Below are 19,140 nucleotides of genomic sequence, written 5' to 3'. Positions count from 1 at the left end.
ACATAGCCTAAACATTGTGAAGAAGTTACTATGCGAACACAGCCTCACAGGAGAAAGAAATATCCACGTTTTCAACCATTAAGTCTGCATAAACTATCCTTCGTTTTCAATACCAAGCTCTCTTTTTCCTCGAGAAAGTCGAACAGATGCACCTTTCAAAACATCGAAAACGCATGCTATACAATAGTAATTGCCTTTATTGGTGATGTGCAATACTACCTAGCCTCTAGATCATTTCTCGAAAGTCGTCGTCTGCAAAAGGAAAAGAAGAAGAACGTCGCATGATTGGCGTGTGATCCTGGCCCTCATTTCCTTTTCTTTTTATGGATCTTGTTAACGGATACCTCGAAATACTTTTTAAGCATGCTTAAAAGGGAAAATTTTCAGTTTCTGCGACGTTAATTTTACATGCTCGAGAGAAAATCGTTTTACAGGGGATTGCAAACTTACTTTCAAATGGCTTGACGAGTCAACCTGAGATTTTTTTTTTGGTTGTGTTTTTTGGGAGCCAAAGTTGATCATGTTTGAGTGTCCCCATTCCATGAGCATGCAAGTACTTTGAGCCATGAACGCACATGTCTCTGCCGAATTGGATGGATTTGTCCCCTCCACAATTTTCCTTGAGAGGATTCTATATGAATATCCTATTGCCTTTACCTTTCCCCATCTTTGACCATCCGGATTGTGATCCCTAAAAGCAATGAAAAACGAATTGTGGACAATACATCCCCACTCCAATAATTCATTCTGTAAAATTGTCTTATCGGCAAATTCGCATCTACAGTTTCCCCACCATAGATCGACCGAACCCGAGTCACAAGATACGCGCACCACAGCAGACGCAGCAATTCCGAATCGCTCTAGCCCAGCCGAGATCTCCACATCCTCGCGATCGCCGTGGGCTTCTCCCCGCCCCCACCTTGACCAAGGGAGGAAAAAGTTCGAGGAACCGGGGAGGGGAGGGGAGGGCGGCACGCACGATACATGAACTCGGAACGCACGAATCTCCTTCTTTTTAGGCTTTTTCCCTAATGAACTTTCTATCCGTTTATACATGGAAAGCAGCCGCTTTATTCAGTGGGCTGTCATCCTTTTTGACATATTTGTGCCACTTTTTTTGCCCCCTAGTCGAGAAGACAGATTGCACTGTTGAGGTTGCCGTATTTTGTACACTTACACATGTAGCAATGCACATGTACATGTGAGCTTCAGCACTTAAAATAACGTAGATTGAACAAGGATTGCTAGCTGCACATGATCTTGAGCCCCTGGCTGATCCCATGTTCTGGTCCCACCCCAGTTCCCCCACCGCCTGGAATAAAAAAAAATCAGCAGATTTCTTTGATATTTATCGAGTATTATCAATATAAAAAGAGGAGCAAAAGTCATAAAAAAAATCCTAAACTATGCACACTGTAATACATTTATCCTAAACTTCTTTTGGTAACACCCAAAATCTCAAATTTGTATCCATGTGACACGTTTACCTTCTGTGAAAGTCTTGTCACGGGAGCCGTTAGAAATTTGTCTACATAAATGCTAGAAAGCGAAAATTAACAATGTTTTGTTAGAAAAATCCTTTGATGGAACCTTAAATAAGAATAAATATGTCACTTAGGTAAAAATTTGATGTTTTTTATGTCACAAGAAAACGTTTAAGGTGAATGTGTCACGGTGGCTATAGTTCGAGATCTTTGATGTCACCAAAAAAAATAATTCAGGATAAACGCGTGATGGTAGATATAATTTGAGGTTTATTTTCGTGGCTTTTTCCCCCAAAAAAAATACGATTTCCAAAAATGCCGTCGCGTGAAATTTTTTTTTAATTTTTTGTCGAGCGAGCGCGCGCACCACTTTTCTCAATCTCCATAAAAATCACCAAAAAAAAAAAAGCAAAACGCAAAAGACAAAAAAATATAATAATAATAAAAAAGAGATTAAAGGAAAACGAAAGAAGCATAGGAAAAAGCATTTCTCTCTCTTCTCTCTCTCTCTCCATCTTTTCCTTTTCCCCAAGTCACACTCACTTCAATCCCTTTCTCACTTTTGTCTCTCTCTCTATCTCACTATTATTATTATTTATTATCCATTATTATTATTTAAAATTCCCATTAAATACCTGAAAATGCCACTTATTTTAAATAATCTCCCCCCTCATATACATATATATAATATCTCTCTCTCTCTCCCCCTCACTAGCAGGCGCAAAATCTCCACTGGTGTCAGCTTCTTCTCCTCCTTCTTCTTCTTCCACCGGATAGATCCTTCGCGAGCGAGACGTGGAATCTGCGCGTTAAACGATCTCTCTCTCTCTCTCTCTCTCTCTCGCTCGCCCTGAGCGCGCCCGAAATGGCGATCGTACGCTCCCCGTAGGAGCGGCGGCCGGCTCTCGCGTTCCGCGGCGGACGATGCCGTGACCGGCCGGAAGAGAGGGGTCGCGCGCTCTCCCGCATCGCGCCAATCGCTCCGGCGACCGAGCGAGGTTTTTGCCGAGTTTCCGGCGAGGCTTGGTGGGGTTTCGAGTGAGGCGGTGGCGAGCTTGCATGGGATCGGAGCAGAACCGGTTCCCTCTCCAGCAGCTGCGACCGGAGCCGGTGAGTGAGCCTCGTCCTCCGCGTCGTAGATATGAGCTGAGCGATTTCGGTTGTGGTTGTTGTTGTTGTTGTTGTTGTGTGTCTTTTTTCCCCGCGGCGTTGTTCGGCGTCCGCGTTGGTGTTCGTGTTTTTTTGTTTCGGATCTGATCTGAGCGAGCTTTTGAGTGAGTTGACGCTGTGAGTCAGATCTAGTGTGTGATGGAATTTAAGTCTGTGAGGGAGCTGGATGGTCTAGAAGTAGGAAGGATCAGAGTCGATCGAGCTCTGATGGAGTCGTTTACGTGCTGAGCACGTGGAGTACTGGTTGTGAACCTGGACCTTAAATCTATCTGATCCTCAATTTTGATGTACGTCTGGGCTGCCTTCTGTTATCGATGAGCTTATGTGCTAGAAATTCAGCGGAAATAAGGGTGGGAGAGATCAGTGCTTATCTACATTTGCTTTTTAAGCCGTTGTTTGCATTTTTGTTGTTGAGAGCTAGAGATGATCTTGATCTAACAGCCAACAGCCGTCTTTTGAGACTAGCGGCATTGTCGAGTGATTTCGGACGGTTGGGCCACTTAATGGAGGGATATAGGACATGGCTTTTGATTCTCAGGTAGGTTCAGCCATTGTTTGCAAGGGTGGACCCCTCGGAATCTCACTATTCTTGTGGTCTGCTGTATAATGTCAAGCCCACCAAACAATCCTTGAGCATGTGTAGTGCAGAATGTTGTTGTAACTAGAGGATGATGGATTTGTTTAGTGAAGAGTGGCAGTCTACTTTGTTTGAGGAGAATCTAAGACAAAATATGCTCGGTCAAATGATACTTGTGGGACTTCAATTAGAGTGTATGGAGGATGGATTAAGCAGTGAGGCAATGTTAGAAGCTTAGTTGCATCCTTTCACAGTGCTCATCCTTTTGCATCCGTGTTTTTTTTATTCCGGTGTCCTTTTACTGGATGATTTTATCTCATCTCTTATCAGCAGCATAGCTAGCGTAAATAATGCTCAAATTGACCCAAAAATCATATAATCTGCACAAGCTATTTAGTCTCAAATATGCAATAAGGCATTAGTGCTAGTCTGTTGGTTTTCCACATGGAGATGCAGGCGGCGGATGCTTGGGACCTTAGGTCAGATTGTGGTAAGTTTGCCATACCAGATTGAAGTACTGGATAAAAATGAGTAATTCCAAGAGTTTTTGTCTTTTGGCTGGTTGGTTCCAAGATTTAAGATATAGATGTTTTAGGGATCCCGAAGTACATCTGCTATGTTCACAACAAACCATCTTCATCATGTTCATGCCATTGTCATCAATATGACTTATTGTGTTAGGTTTCTCGATTGAGAACGGGAACTTCTCCATCTGAATTCGGTAGCATAATCATTTCCCCATGCTCTTATTTTAAACGGGGAGCTTAAAATCTAGTTCCATCTAGGTTGGGTCAAGATCCATATTAATCCATGTGTGTGGTAACAGGGTGTCTCGGAGAATGGTAAAGTTAGATGAACTTCAAACGTGAGACATCCCGCAGCTAGATCTGAAATGCTTTTATGACTTATCTGCTATCTCATTCACAATATTCACGCTTTCATTTCATCTTGTTTGAATTCAGCAATGCCCCTTAACTTTCTTTAGCCACCTGTAGAGTGTGCCTTTCAATTTTTTTACCTTCAAGTTGACTTAAGGATGGCCACATCCATCTGAACTCCATGGTTAAAGCACTTGGCATGCAATATGGGATGAGACCTTGTTGAATTTAATAATGAAAAAGGAAACTGAGATCATGGCTTATCGGTTTCCTGTATCTCATCCATATTTTGATTCTAAATTTGATCTGTCAGCTGAATTCAATCTTAAAATGCTTATACTTTGGATTGACAGCGAAAGAGATGGGGTGGCTGTTGGGGTGCTTTCTCTTGTTTTGGTGCTCAGAAAGGTGGGAAGCGTATAGTTCCTGCATCTCGTATTCCCGAGGGCAATGCCTCAGCAACACAGCCAAATGGACCCCAAGCTGCTGGCTTGGCCAACCATGCTACTACCATATCTCCATCTCTTTTAGCTCCGCCTTCTTCTCCAGCATCCTTTACAACTTCTGCTCTCCCTTCGACAGCCCAGTCACCTAATAACTGTTTCCTGTCATTGTCTGCCAACTCCCCTGGTGGCCCTTCATCCACAATGTTTGCTACAGGACCATATGCCGGTGAAACACAGCTGGTTTCCCCTCCTGTTTTCTCAACTTTCACGACCGAGCCATCTACTGCTCCTCTCACTCCCCCACCAGAGTTGGCTCATTTGACTACTCCCTCTTCCCCTGATGTTCCTTATGCTCATTATTTTTCATCTGTAAAAGACATCAAATGTCGTGACAAGACCAGTTATGTTGCTTCACATGATCTCCAGGCTACATATTCGCTTTACCCTGGAAGTCCTCCCAGTGGTATGATCTCACCGATTTCAAGGATGTCTGGTGAGTGTTTACCATCATCATTCCCGGAACGTGAATATCCTTCACAGTGGGATTCATCTGTTTCCCCCCAAAGCGATCGGGGTGGTTCTGGAAGAGAATCTGGGCATAGCCCCACTGGTGCTTCTAGAAGTGATACGAATTTCTTCTGTCCAGCTACATTTGCTGAATTCTATTTGGATCCTAATCAACCACCTCATACTGGTGGGAGGTTGAGTGTTTCCAAGGATTCTGATGCCTACTCTACCGCTGGAAATGGAAATCAGAATTGGCAAAGTAGTAGAAGCCCAAAACAAGATGCAGAGGAAATTGAAGCGTACAGAGCTTCCTTTGGGTTCAGTGCAGATGAAATAATTACTACGACCAATTATGTGGAAATTGCTGATGTTACAGACGACTCATTTACAATGACACCTTTTCCCTCCAATAATCCACCCACTGAAGGATCTACACAAGCTGGACTGTATAGTGAAGGTCAAAAGGCGGACTTTCTGCCCTTCAAAAGCCTTAAAGCTGACCAGGATGTGCAACGTGATCTACTAACTTCGCATGATACTGGAAAAGGTGAGCTTCCTAACTTGTTTTAGTTGGTAATATGTTATTCCTTGCATTGCTGAAACATGATGGAATTGGAAAAGAAAATTCTGGAAAATTGTATAACTAACCACTATTTTCATTCTAGATATTTGTAGGATTTAATTGAGTCTCATGTTGCTCTTGGTGATTTTAGTTTTGTCAGTACTGTGCTTTGCAGTCACATCATACTATGATTTGAGAAGTCGGTCTTTAGAGGGCGAAGGCGCTTCAATCAAATTTGCTTGGATCTATTTCTGTAGATTGATCTACTAATATGCTTAAATTTGGGGAAATTATGAGATAAAAGGCTGGGACATCTGCACTCAAAGCATGTTCATTTGAAAGATACATTTGTCCATTGGAAGATCCTTTGAGATAATTGTGGACAATAAGGCTGGATTTGAGGATGGTCTTTATATGGAGTGTGCCAGAAATGTTTTTTTGTGCAATACCATACTTGTAGATTCTCCTGTTTGGAAGCACGCGCTATGTTTCTGAACCAGCGCCCTTCTGAAAAGCAATGTTTGTGTAGCATTCCTCCTGATCTCTATTCCTGGAGGTGCTTATTTCGTCCTCGTACTGTGCAGATCTTAACTCATGCAATGTCTCTGGATTAAGCACACCTGGTATCCATGTTCTGACTGATGATGAAGATGTATTTTCAAGGATTCATTTACCCAAGAACGGTCGTAAATATGAATTAGGCTCTTCTATGTCCGATGCGGAGATTGACTATGGAAGAGTAAGAAGCTTGAGAGAAGGCAAAGTAGGTTTCAGGCGGCATGGTTGAGCGGCTGTCAAACAAGGAGTTGGTCCTTCTGTATTTATATGCAGGTTTGTTAAAATTTCTTGTGTCTGCGGATGCTGTTAATAGGCGCAATGATGTAAGTGTAGCTGAAATCTGTCTGGTGGTTCCTGGCTTGGTCTTTCTGATAGAGTGTAATTCTCCATATTTCGTTCTTGCTTCTTCTGGACAAGTTATATATGGGAGGCATTTTACGCGTAAGCCTTAGTAAAACTTGTTTAAGGGAAGTGACCGACGTTGCAAGCATATATCAGTTAATCGTTAGATAACCTAGTTCATGGCTGAACCACTCGGTACCGAGCTTTCCTTGGTCTGCTAGTTTTGCTTGTAAATTGATGCTGTGGTTCAAGCAGCACGAGCTTGAGAAATGCATATGTTTGCTTCATAGTCAAGCTAATGCGTCACAAATTCTTCTCTATCCATCATTCTCAGCAAATTTTCCTTATTTTAACACTCAAAGTGGATTTTTGGAAGCAATCAGTCTTCACGGAGTAGAGGGCAGAAACGATCAAACGATGGCGGGCTAATATATCCTGCAAGGAATGTCATTCGTCTGTCCTTGATATTCTGAAGTGATTAGAATTAACATCAATGTGTCCTGGCCAAGAAATTGACGTTTTGTCCCGGGGACATTATTAAAGCCAGTCGTATCCCACGGTACTGGGAACAATTTCGGGGTATAAAAAATGTACGAAACCAAAGATTCGGGGCCTTTTCTGGTCAGGTATCCTTCGGTTCGGGCAATAGACAAAAATGTTCGAGTACCTTCACGGTTTGGGTTTTTGACCGGAACCAAACCGAAACACAATAAGCTAAACGCTCTCATGCACAAAAGAGAAAGAGCCCAGTTCGTTTGAGGGTGAGGGGATAATGCCCAGAGGGAAGCCATTCCAGAGGAGCAAGCTATTGGAAGCGGAGGGCTTGGCTGACAACGGCGCCATCAAGAGGGACAGGGTCGACCGGGACCAGCTTTGCAGAGCAGTTGAGGGCTTGAGGAGAGACCATGTCGACGTCCCAGAAGGTCACGTCCATGGCCGTCGTCAGGTTCGCCATTTTTAGGCAAACTCAAGTGGAAGCTAAGCATTGTGCATGGTTTGTGTGAGTACGCTATGGCTGTGTGGTGTTGTTTTCTCCCTTATTCGTGAGCGATCGGCATTGTTTTCTTTTGGAAATAAAGTGGGATGAAGGCTGGGTTTTGGAGGATTTACTCCGGGCTTTGTGAGCTTCAAGGATCTGGTCGAGTTGCTCTTCCCGTAGGTCCCCGGCCCACCGCCAATGCCTGCTTCCGCAAGCAGCTTCTTTATAGGTGGCCAGAGAATCGGCGGCCACAATGAAGGGTTTGGCTTGGAGTCGGCAAAGATGAGGTCGAGACTCAAGTGAGGGAAATGAGGTGGATCTGGCCGTTGTCAAAGACGTCGTTGGTTGAGACTGGCAAATAACCCGGGTTGAGGCAACCAAATTCGAAGTCCGAATCTCTGTTTTATTCGTCTTATTCCTTGAGCTGTGGCTTTTGCTCTAAACATCGGTTTTGGTATCAGAGCAATCGGGGTTTTGGTATCAGAGCAATCAGGCTTGGCTTTGGATCTGGAGACGTCGATGGCAAGTTGGAAATCGTCCGCCAATTTGTCAAAAGACTGGGAATTTGTGGTCGACTAGAGATGGATACGACTTGATACACTCTATTTTCTGAATAATCTATGCCCCCTGTGCAGCGAAGAAGAAAAAGGGGCAATAAAACACACACATACCAAACCGAACCGTTGTATCAAATTGGACTATATTCGGGAATCAGATCGTTTAGGGTCACAAGAAACTTTTATATACCCGACCCGACCTGACCCGACGCGAGCAGTTGGACATTGGTTCTGATGTGATATGCATATTGATTCTGCAGTCCTGTATGATTGGCTACCGGGTGGATAAATCCAAAAATTTCATCCTAAGCGGTCCATAGTCATGGAATAGAAATACCACCATTTTGGTTTCCAGGATAAGACTAAAAAATTGGCATCAAATGACCGACCAGGCAAATCAGAAAAGCATGGCAGTAAAGATGCATGATGGGAAACTTTTCCGACATATGCTCTTGTGCCTTTGAGAGGACCTTTCAATGGAATCTTAACTCAATAATAACAGTACAAAGCTATGCCACATTCTCGCTTATTGACACTTGGCAGCATGATCATCCGAGTGAATGCATCATCACCATCCACCCATGTCAAAATGCTCATTTCCAGCACACACTAAAGATCTGCCACAATAGTCATGGCAGTACAAGTCGCAAAGCGGTCATCACATTTAGCAATTGACATAAACATCAAGAAAGAACTCCATCCCTCTTTCAGTTCACTTTATACACATAAGGGCAAAAACCAATCGCTAAATCGAGCCATCTCATATTCCATTAAGGGTTACTACCACGGTCCGGGCAGTGGCAACGTCTCGATGCTCACAAAGCCATATTCCCTGAAGCATAAGAGGAGAAATGATATAAGCAATTTCATACACTTGAGGATGAAATGGAAGGCATGATTTCGAGGGAAAAATTACTGAACACAACCTGCCAGGTTCCCATGTTAAGCTTCCCATTTGTAATTGGAATCCTGTACAAGAATGAACATGGTTAATACAAGAATCACATAAACATAGCAGTCCCCTTAGAGCTACGGAAACAAGTCATCTTACGTGAGGGTACAGCCAAACATGGAAGATTTTATATGAGCTGGCATGTCATCAGGACCTGCACAAGGTCCAGAGTCCAATGTCAAAATATTCTCGTTTCCGAACACAGAAAGAACCAAGCGGCAAGATTCTAAATGAAACTAGTAGTTGGCCATATGTACTCAATGGAATAAGATATACAAAGTGCCATGTGGAAAGACAAAGTGAAGAGCACCAGAAACCATCAAGGGTGAAAATGATAAGAAACAAGCTGAAGCCAATACAGTGACTTCCTCGCTTCATTAAGACGAAAAACATACTCAATCATAAGTCAACAAAGTGTTAACAAGTTGAGAGTGTCTTGTCACTCTTAGCGAGAAGCCTCTTATAGGCGCTAAATGACAACAATAATACACCATAACATGACTCATCCCCTATATGATAATGGATTAAGAGAGCCAGATGCACCACATAATGATACTTTCTCCTGTCTCAACTATTTAAAATCCCAACTGCAATAGCAGATACATGCCTTTTATTATGGTAAAATACCAGCAAAGAAGCCGTGCAGCAGGAAAATAAGCCATAGATGTCTTGTTCTAGCCTTTTATAACGATTTTAGACCCACTTTAAATTACTGCCCAGTGATGAAGAGCAAGAAAGGTGCTAACATGAACAGAATGAAAAGCAACATTCTGAATGATGCAAATCTCATACTTACCCTCAATTGTATGCTTCCAAGGTGCGGATCTACCCTGAAAATTAAATCCATAGCCAAGGAATGAATCACTTTAGTATTTTCAAAGGAAATAAGAGAAGCAGCGTGGCCAAGCATAAGCAAACCTCGGGAACTATCTTGTTGAGAAATGTCTCCGTATCAGCTCTAACATCTGAGTCGTAATTCTCATTGATGGTAAGTGATGCACTTGTGTGCTGTACTGCAGGACGCAGATGACAAGATTACTTTAGCCCAGTTGGCAGCCAAGTTGAGTTGCCGCGGAAAAAGAACCAGAAAAGATGAAGATGAGGCTTAAAGCCACTTACGGAAGAGATGTGCAAGGCCACACTTGAATTCTGACAAGTCTTGTCCAATTTCCTTCATAATCTGATATTCGATTGCGTGACCAGAGCACAAGTCAATGTTGGTGGTGACAATACAAACACATACAGTATGGCCGAAACAACTTTTCAACAAGATGTAACCTTTATAATAATAATAATCCACAAGCAGGAACAATAGTCCAAGCGATCAAAGCCATAAGTAGAACACATCAACAATTAATTTAGCAGAATGAATATTTGTCCACACAGGAGGAATTACTATGAAATATGAAATGTCTTCAACATAACATTCCCGCTAATTGAATGCATGAATTACTGTGCCAACAGCGCTAGTACGAAGTAAACCAAAATTGAAGGAAATACAGCTCCACGGGCTGCAGTAATGAAACCTTTCACTTAGCTTTTTATAATATAAGAGAGAGAGATATAGATGAGCATGTCGAAACTGCTCTTTGCTGCTACGCTTCATGTGCTACAGTTTTCTCCTGTTGCCAACAAATTATTTCGTAGGCAGAAAATGCCACCCTCGGGCAAGGATACTTTGTCATACCCAACTGGAAAAAGATGTCATCCAAATGCATTCCAAGTAATTTTAGTAAAACTAACACCTGAACTGTTACCCTTTTGCTTTTGCGGCGATACGAACATATTTAAGTAACTGTCGTTCCATAAGAGTATGATGAAAACGCAATTTTTGTTTTTCTCCCAAACGAAGACGATATTGAGATTGGTTTCTAAGATCGCTTCCGGCTCTAGGCCTTTTACTAGTTAGTCCCGGTCAAGCCCCAAGATAACGAATTGCCATGGGAGAATCTCCATAGCACTTCTTGATTACATACCCACACAAACATAACTGCACTAAACAGAGCAAACGAAACTTCCTTCATTCATGACTATATCGACAAGGCAAAGCAATCCACATACTCAAATTCTAATCACGACAAACAACCACGCAAGAATCTGAGAATCGCGAACAGCAAGCAGAGCAGAGCCAGACGAAGGCTCGATCAGGGTTGATGGGTTACCTACCTTGGGAGTGACGAGGTGACAGCCGCGCCTCTGGGGAGGCAGGGTGATGGTCTTCTGGGCCCACTTGGGACCCGAGGTCGCCATGGAGCTGGGGTCGTTGCCGGCGGCCGTGGACGGCGGCGGATTCGCGGTGTACAGAGCCCTGACGCGAGGAGGTGTACTGGCGGAGAAGAAGAGGGAGGGGGATTGCATGGTCGGGCCCAGGGAAGAGAGCGGCGAGGGCTTTTTCGTAATTACGGAGAGCGACGGTACGAGGAGCAGTGTCGGGATTACTAGAAGAAGGGCACGGACCAGATTTCTCCGGAAATTCGTGTTGGACGGGCTTCGTGGCGCGCCCGAGCCGCTCGTTCCGCTGGCGTTGTCCATGGCCGATTGCAAACGAGTGGCTGCGATTCGGTCGAATAGGTCCGCTCCGGTCCGGTCTTACTAAACGCGTCGAACGACATGAAAAGTAAATCCGTCGAATGGGTGGATCAAGTCGGAAATAAACCGATCCAAATTGAGTCATTTAATCCGTTTAAATCCATTTTTATGCAATACAAATTTAGTGACTCATATTCCGACATTACTCATATTACTAAAATTCTTCCATATTTAACTCAATTTAGGAAAATTCACACCCAAATTAAAGCGAGAGTGTAAAGTGAGCGAGCGCTACATCAAGTGAAGGTGGGAGATGGTGAAGAGAGAGTCATAAAAGTATGTTAAATCTAAATAAGCTGTGAATCCATTTAATTCCCATATTATTTTGGGCTTTAATTTTCTAAACTGATTTATGCTCTATTTACTAAATATAACTAATCCCTATAATAAATCAACCCATTTAATGTAGACTACGAAATGGATCTATGACCTATTTGATGGATCTAAACAAAAAGATAGGCTCGAGCACGATATGGCATGATTAATTCGATATTGCCACATATTAATTTGGTTCTTGAGCTTGGAAGCAATTGAACCGACTGAAATCTTCTATTCCGTTCAAATCATATCGAGGATATTCTCAGTTCAATCGTCTATCCCTTTTATTCCGATCTTTATTTATAATTGAACATAACCAATCATCTATTCATTCTATGTTCCGAAAGAATAATAATAAGAGAATGATGTAAAGAAGTAGCTAAGATAATTATATTTTCCGCTGATTAAATTTTCCAAAAAAAAAATCATGATCTTCTAAATTTTTTTTTTGAATATATATAGTATTAGAGGTGGCGACGTTTTCAGATAGAATCTACGTTGAAGTGTACGTTTTTTTTTAACGCGACTCCCGCGCAAATGAGTTGGGGAGGGGAAGAGAGGTGGAAAGATTGAAGAACATGGCCGAGTCCAACACTCGATCCTCGCTCGTTCAGCTCGGCGCCATGGTTAGCATCTCTCTTTCGGTAGCTAGATAGAGCATGAACTCCTAAATCCCTTCTGTCTTCTCGCTTCCTTTCCTCTTGCCGTGGCGTGGTCGACCCCGTCTTTCACTTTTTCGCCGGCTCCTCGAGCATCACCTGCTCGACGAAATGCCCATGTGAAGCGCGAATGGGAAATGTCTTCGTGGCCCAGTCCGTCGCCGCTTCAGATTTCATGGGCATTTTTTGTTTAATCTGGTAAGAGTAATGGGTGCATGAATTGCATGGTCCTGGGGTTTTAGTAGTCTTATCGTCAATCTTCTAATATGGACAGTAGCTTCTGGAGACTGAAGGGAAGAGATACCAAAAGGAGATTGAATTTGCATATAGTAGCTTGACTTGCTATGTGCACGTAGTTTGGTCCCATTATTTTTTTTCTATAGCTCCAGAGTGTGCGTGCGAGCGCGCGCTCCTATGGACCTTCGTGACCAAGGCTGCAATACTGTTCTTCTCTTTTTTCTCTCTTCTGCGTCGTCATTCCTAATGCTTGCTCTTGTCTATATCACGTACTTCTTGGAGTTTTCGTCATATGGTCGAGCATGTGGGTGTGTGTTCAGACATCTAATACGATGATCCTCTGCAGGTTATACGCTGTCGCACATGTAACATGCCTCTACTATGATTCATTGTTTCTTGTGGAGTGAAAATGATTGCGGGAGCAAAGAAGCTGTGCAGGTCTTCTCTTCATTTTAGCAGCCTCGTCTACAACTTTTCTCCAGTACGGTCAGTCTCTTCATTGCAAAGTTTCGAGGAAGCCTTGAAAGCTGCCATTCAAACCAAAAACTACCAGCATATCCCAGACCTTCTCAATTCTTCCCAAGACCAAAATCCAAAACTCTTATCTTTTCTATCGGATTTCCCCCGGAACGACAGAACCCAAATAATAGATGATATTTTACAGTCTTTTGTCCCTCTCAGACCTCGTTCTAGGCTGCGGACTGCATACTCCTGCCTCCTTTGTTACACCCTTCAAAGTCCTGATCCCTTTCCTCTTGCTCTTAGCATCCTTCAACGTACCCTTCGCTCCGGCTGCAGTCCTGCTCCCCAAGCCCGTTTGTTCCTCTCTTCCGCATGGTTGGAACAGCTATCCCAATCTCGTTCTGTAGCTGATATTTTGTTAGATATGAGATTAATTGGGTACAGTCCGGATACGGGCACTTGCAATTTTGTTATATCATCTCTTTGTGCCGTTGATCAATTAGGAGAAGCAATTAAAGTCCTGAAGGGAATGACTCGGGCTGGTTGTGTTCCTGATTTGGATAGCTACGGTGCAGTAATTGGTGCATTGTGCTCCGCCAGAAGGACTCCCGATGCTGTAGAAATGTTGAAACAAATGGTGAAAGTTGGGCTGACACCTAGGCAAGACACAGTGGTAAAAATGCTAGCGACGTTGCGTGCGACTAAAGAGATTCGGAAAGCAGTTGAGACTATCGAGTTCTTGGAGAAGGAAAATTACCCTCTCAGATTTGAATCGTATGAAAGGCTGGTAGAGGGATGCTTGGAGTGCCATGAACATGTTTTAGCAGGAAAAGCAGTGATGGCAATGACGGCCAGAGGCTTTATTCCTTACATTGGCATAAGGCAAAAGGTAGTTGAAGGTTTAGCTGCTTGTGGGGAGATGGACCTCGTTTGTGCTGTGAGACAAAGATTTGTAGAGCTGAGATCGTAATGCCTTCTGATGGGAGTGAGTGCATATTTCATTTGCCATTTTGACATTGGCACAGTCTTTGTCTTCTTTTTTGGCTGCATAGATCCAATATTACGGCAATTGCTGTTATATTCTCTTCAGATAGTCAACAACGGAAGGCAGGCACCCTCTTTCAGCTGTATTAATTTGCAGTGTATCCTAATGCGGCTTGGCAAATCTGTAGTTTCTTGATAACATACATGCCTATTTGCAACTTCAAAATTATACAGGAAACTATTGTAAAGAGCGGGGCTGAAATTTTAGAGAAGAATAAAGTCTTTCCCTCTCTCTGGCAAGTAAGTCGCAAACTTGAAGTATTGTCTGGTGATTAACTGTTTATTTGGAGTCATGCCATTGGAAAGAAGTAGATTTTCAAAGAGACACGGGTTACAACTGAATGGCACGGCAACTACAGTGCAGGAAAAGATCAGGAATGCACCTGCTCAGCTAGACGACTCTTGACAGTTTCCCTGCTTGTCTCCTAAGTTTGCTGGCTGGTTTAGGTTCGATATCAGAATAATATTCGACTGAAGAAAAAGAAGCTGAATTGGTCATTGTGTAGTTAAAGCGAGCATGGAGAGCATTTAACAAGGCCATTGATTTGTAGGACGATTCAGTTCTTACCTCATGCATGAGCAACATCTGTTATCCAGCCGAGGGTTACAAAGTTGTGCATATTGAATACCAGATAGAGCTCGCATGCCTGTTACGTAAAAGAGAAGAACTAGAATCGAATCGGTGAGAATTGGTTTCACCTGATGAAAATAAATCAGCACCGTGCTCTGGATTCGCTCGAGATAAAAAAAAAAAAGGCTTACATTTCCGAAGTATCTGTGTAATATCAAGATATAATGGTGGATTATATCCGGAACCTCCAGTTCATTGTTGTCTGGATTGATGCACATACAGATCAAAAGGCCAGCATAGCAGACCCACATCATCCATTCGATATGAAGACTGTCTATGTCAAAGTAATGCAGCTAAAATGAATTTCAAGAAAAGACCATCTGGCATGCTTTCTAAAAACAACTTCAGATCCTCTCCGATCAAGAAAGTTGCAAATCTTGGGTTGTTTGGGTCCTCTCGCGTATTTCAGGGCTGAGTTCTATTGTAACCTGAATTTATAAAGTATGAATTCAAGAATTAACGCCAATTTTAGCGGAAAATAGTTTGCTTAATGTTTACCTGCAGTATGATGACAATTAATGTCAGTCAAGCATAGCTCAACATAACTACAAGAAACTTTACCATAGGTCTTGTTGAGGATTTGAAGTAGCAGCAAAACTCGAAATGCAGAAGTAGCAGGACATATTTCAACTTCAACAACTTCAAATTGTACTGAAACTAACATCAGCATCCACACGGTGGTTCCTAAGCCTTGTGTTAAGCGAATTCCACTCATGTTTCTTTGTTGGCCCAAGTGCCAAACCGATGACGTGCTTAGAGTTTGCTAAGCTCTCTCGGAAACTCCTCTTGAAATGCATCAAACGCAAGAATCTTGAATAGTACTCACCTGTAGCAGTGCCAACAGGCCAGCTAACATCAAGAGAAATTTTCACGAGACGAATGCCAATCGTACACTTTAGGCGCTTGAAGTTCATTCTTTGGAACAAGGAATGACTTTCTTGAAATTCGATCATGCATGTGCTGTACATTTGAAGTCTCCAGCGAAAACCAGAATTTTGACAAGCTATGGAGAAAAACAGATACCGGCGAGTATACACACCTTAGTCCATTCACCATTTTGTCGTCAACCTCACTTTCCCTTGCATGTCTATGATAATTAAGCACCAAGTCAATCTGAAATAGAGGAAAAGAAAGTACTATCTTCAGTGCTCACTACGATGTGCGTCACGAATTTGTATACGTTCCAAATTTATCACGCTTGCCAATGACTGATTTTTTTATTATTGTCTCAACAGATTAATTTTGAGGCTTCCAAGATTCAAATTCAACACCGCTTGGCCATGAATTCAAACTAGGGATGTGCAAAACGGACCGTCCAGACTGGACCGGACAGGCCGGTTTGGTTTGGTTCTCGAGAGTGTCGGTTCGATTCCCGGTTCCTAAAAGTGGAACTGGTGTCCGGGTGTTCGTAAAATTCTGCACGTGTCAACGAACGTGTTGAACAAATAATACAATGATGAGAAGAGTATCGTCCCAGACATTCTGCACGTGTCACAGACATTGATGATAATAAACCAATTAAATATTAAAAATAGACTAATTCTAAAATTTATCTAATAGATCAAAATAGAATCGAGAATAAATAAAAATTGACAATTTTTAAAAACGAAATTTTATAAACTAAAGGTAGATAATCAATAAGATAAAATATGTTAGAGCATCCGATTTCACCATAACTACTAAATATGAATTTCGGATCATTATGCATACAAGAACAATATCAAACATGTGATAGCGGAATTTTCTAGTTAATTTATTATCCTATCTCTAGGTATAGTAAACCTACTCAGTTTATCAATTCACTATATTTCTATGTGAATTCAAATAAACATAAGTGCATTAAAATCTGTGAATATTCCCGGTTTACAATGAATATTTTGGATCACCTTATCACCGAAAGCTACAAAAATAACATGGTATATTTCTATCCACATTTAATTCATGGTTATATATTATAATGAGCAATTGTATATTATCACTTCTCAGTCTCAAACATGAATATCAGATCATTCAAGTGGTGGCCAGTCACCTAAACACATTAAGCACAATAATATATAACTCACATAAATGAAATTACTTGCAAAACATAAAAAGCATGAAATTCATATCATTATGGTTAGGCTACGTCGTAGCTCTAACAAAGAAAATTAGAACATAATAGAAGACAAAACGAAAACATCTTGAATCAAAGAACAAGAATTCTGTCACCACTTTTGTCTTCTCTTCAAAATACTTGAAAAACTCTCAGAATACTGAAAACAAAAACGATCTAAAAAAAACTAGCTATTCCCCCAAATTATCTTATTTATATGATAACATCCAAGACTCCTCTCACAAGATAATTGCTTCTTTTTCGCATAAAATTAGGGAATAAATCGCATAATTCCCAATGTGATATCCACCTTCTAACTCTTCTCTGGGTAGCATATTCCTTTCCTTCTTTTTGCCATATTTTCCTTATTTTCACCATATCTCAATATTCTGCATAAACAAGGAAAAATTAAGTAAATAAAAGGAAATCCAAATATATTCTAACAAATATTGCATTATTTATTGCCTAAAGTAGATAAAATAACTCTATGTTTATAGAGTTATCAAACCCCCAAACTTAACATTTTGCTAGTCCTCGAGCAGAAGTAAGATATAAAACATACTCATGCTAACAACCCCCTCCATGACTTCCTTCCATAATTGCTCGAAATCACAATTCAAAGAAAAACACAAATTTCATCCAAACATTGAAATAGATTTATAAGTTAAAACCAATTCTAACTACGTGATCCAAGTGTGTGTGTGAGTCCTCATTTTTTCAAATTATACACAATCCAAATAAATTCACATTGGTATGCAACTCCTCAAAAACTCCTTATAATTATAACTAAATCTCATAGGTTTGCTTTTCATTCCTCTCTCCACTAATGTAAGCTAATCATCCAACCAAAAATCAATAGGACTTTCCTCAGGTTGTAATGTAAGGATGGGCTAACGGTGAGATAATGGTAAATTTAAGCTCAAATCACCCTTGAACACATTGATTTCTAGGATCTAATTAGAGCACATGCCACTATCCCCAATTTCACATCTTCAAAATAATCTTTCCGCCACCACGTATCATCATTCTTTCTCCTTTTTTTTTTTCCTCTTTTTTTCTCTTTTTTTTTCATTGCTTTATGGTGGAGTTCCTCCCTATGTCCCTCCTAATAAAACGTGAACATTGCCAACCCATTGAGTATCCAAAAGGCTCACTCAATTGAAAGTTGGATGGGGAACCATAAAAGCAATTTTTTTTCTTTTTCTTTTCTTTCTTTTTTTTTCTTCTTTTTTTTTTGAAACGATACACTCCAAACAACCATAGCAATCAAATTAATTCCATGCTCCACCCTTCCTCCCAAATTGCTATTATGCTCAAATAAACTTTTATCCAAAAAAAATCAACATGTTCATAGGGCGTGGGACAATGATATAATTTGGCAAAAGTTAAGCTAAAAAAGTATGCGGATGCCAATGAAAGATTGGATAAGAATTATGGCTCAACGGGGTGACTATGGATAAATAAATAGGGTTGGCTTGAAAGGCTCAATCGATTCAAAAATTGCCTAAATCATTTTCTCAGTTAGATGTTGCCTACGATTTCGCCTCAAGAGAAAATCAAACAAATTCTAAGATTTGGGTGAGATCTAAGAAAAGCACATATTTCACATGAATGTTCTCTAGATGTACACACTACTCAAAAATTAAGGACTTTTAGTGCTCAGTAAGTGGATCAACATAATCAGAATCAAAATTAACTCATATATCATTCGCAAGTTTGAACAAAATTTAAATTTTCCTAAGAATCGCAAAAATTCACAACAAGGAATGCAATCATGAAAAAAAAATCATATTTAGCAAAAAAAAATTTAGCAAAAATTTTGTCTCCCCCCAAACTTGAAGGAAGCATTGTCCTCAATGCGAAAAACAAAATAAACAAAAGAAAAATAGGAACAAGAAAACTCCCCTTGCTGTCGGATGTGTCCATGGATGGTCTTGATGACTAAACTCCAAAAAGGTAATCCTTCAAGAAAGAAAATTAACCTGGATAAAAAAAAAATAAACATAAAAATTAATGAAGAAACATAATAAAAAAGCTTGGATTGCCTCCCAAGAAGCGCTTGCTTTATAGTTTTTAGCCAAACTATCTCAGATGTC

General features: G+C 41.2%; 3 protein-coding genes across 5 annotated transcripts; 2 read left to right on the top strand and 1 right to left on the bottom strand.

Annotated features, from left to right (window-relative positions):
* Positions 1-2,187: 2,187 nt before the first annotated feature.
* LOC115669902 (uncharacterized protein At1g76660-like) lies at positions 2,188-6,653 on the top strand. Its single transcript, XM_030591069.2, has 3 exons — positions 2,188-2,594; positions 4,463-5,609; positions 6,209-6,653. Exons 1-3 carry the CDS (start codon positions 2,544-2,546, stop codon positions 6,409-6,411), a joined length of 1,401 nt encoding a protein of 466 aa, XP_030446929.1. The 5' UTR covers positions 2,188-2,543; the 3' UTR covers positions 6,412-6,653.
* A 2,051-nt stretch (positions 6,654-8,704) lies between these two features.
* On the bottom strand, positions 8,705-11,559 carry LOC115670082 (UPF0047 protein C4A8.02c). Its single transcript, XM_030591277.2, has 7 exons — positions 11,179-11,559; positions 10,132-10,192; positions 9,931-10,025; positions 9,809-9,842; positions 9,112-9,166; positions 8,987-9,029; positions 8,705-8,892 (listed from the first exon to the last, which is right to left on the bottom strand). Exons 1-7 carry the CDS (start codon positions 11,542-11,544, stop codon positions 8,821-8,823), a joined length of 726 nt encoding a protein of 241 aa, XP_030447137.1. The 5' UTR covers positions 11,545-11,559; the 3' UTR covers positions 8,705-8,820.
* An 828-nt stretch (positions 11,560-12,387) lies between these two features.
* LOC115668936 (pentatricopeptide repeat-containing protein At1g06270) lies at positions 12,388-15,151 on the top strand. 3 transcript variants are annotated; one of them, XM_030590293.2, is made up of 2 exons: positions 12,388-12,545; positions 13,162-15,151. In XM_030590293.2, the coding sequence occupies exon 2, from the start codon at positions 13,225-13,227 to the stop codon at positions 14,245-14,247; it is 1,023 nt and encodes a 340-aa protein (XP_030446153.1). In that variant the 5' UTR covers positions 12,388-12,545; positions 13,162-13,224; the 3' UTR covers positions 14,248-15,151. The 3 variants fall into 3 exon arrangements, with proteins under 3 accessions (XP_030446153.1, XP_056177105.1, XP_056177106.1); XM_056321130.1 differs by having other exon boundaries at positions 12,413-12,776; XM_056321131.1 differs by having other exon boundaries at positions 12,419-12,563.
* Positions 15,152-19,140: the final 3,989 nt, after the last annotated feature.

This window comes from Syzygium oleosum, unplaced genomic scaffold, assembly GCF_021117445.2.
Source record: "Syzygium oleosum isolate NSW1041296 unplaced genomic scaffold, Sole_v2.1 Sole_v2.22, whole genome shotgun sequence".
NCBI classification, from domain to species: Eukaryota; Viridiplantae; Streptophyta; class Magnoliopsida; order Myrtales; family Myrtaceae; genus Syzygium; species Syzygium oleosum.
The sequence above is the reverse complement of the archived record's forward strand: the minus strand, read 5'-3'. Positions and strand labels throughout refer to the sequence as shown.

What these genes read in the sequence shown, in the direction of transcription:
- LOC115669902 (XM_030591069.2), top strand. Translation starts at nt 2,544, where the DNA reads ATGGGATCGGAGCAGAACCGGTTCCCTCTCCAGCAGCTGCGACCGGAG. An exon ending in AGCAGCTGCGACCGGAGCCG is followed by an intron (nt 2,595 to 4,462) that starts GTGAGTGAGCCT and finishes TTGGATTGACAG; the next exon opens with CGAAAGAGATGGGGTGGCTG. An exon ending in TTCGCATGATACTGGAAAAG is followed by an intron (nt 5,610 to 6,208) that starts GTGAGCTTCCTA and finishes CGTACTGTGCAG; the next exon opens with ATCTTAACTCATGCAATGTC.
- LOC115670082 (XM_030591277.2), bottom strand. Translation starts at nt 11,544, where the DNA reads ATGGACAACGCCAGCGGAACGAGCGGCTCGGGCGCGCCACGAAGCCCG. An exon ending in TCAACAAGATAGTTCCCGAG is followed by an intron (nt 9,843 to 9,930) that starts GTTTGCTTATGC and finishes TTTAATTTTCAG; the next exon opens with GGTAGATCCGCACCTTGGAA. An exon ending in TTGGAAGCATACAATTGAGG is followed by an intron (nt 9,167 to 9,808) that starts GTAAGTATGAGA and finishes GACCTTGTGCAG; the next exon opens with GTCCTGATGACATGCCAGCT.
- LOC115668936 (XM_030590293.2), top strand. Translation starts at nt 13,225, where the DNA reads ATGATTGCGGGAGCAAAGAAGCTGTGCAGGTCTTCTCTTCATTTTAGC.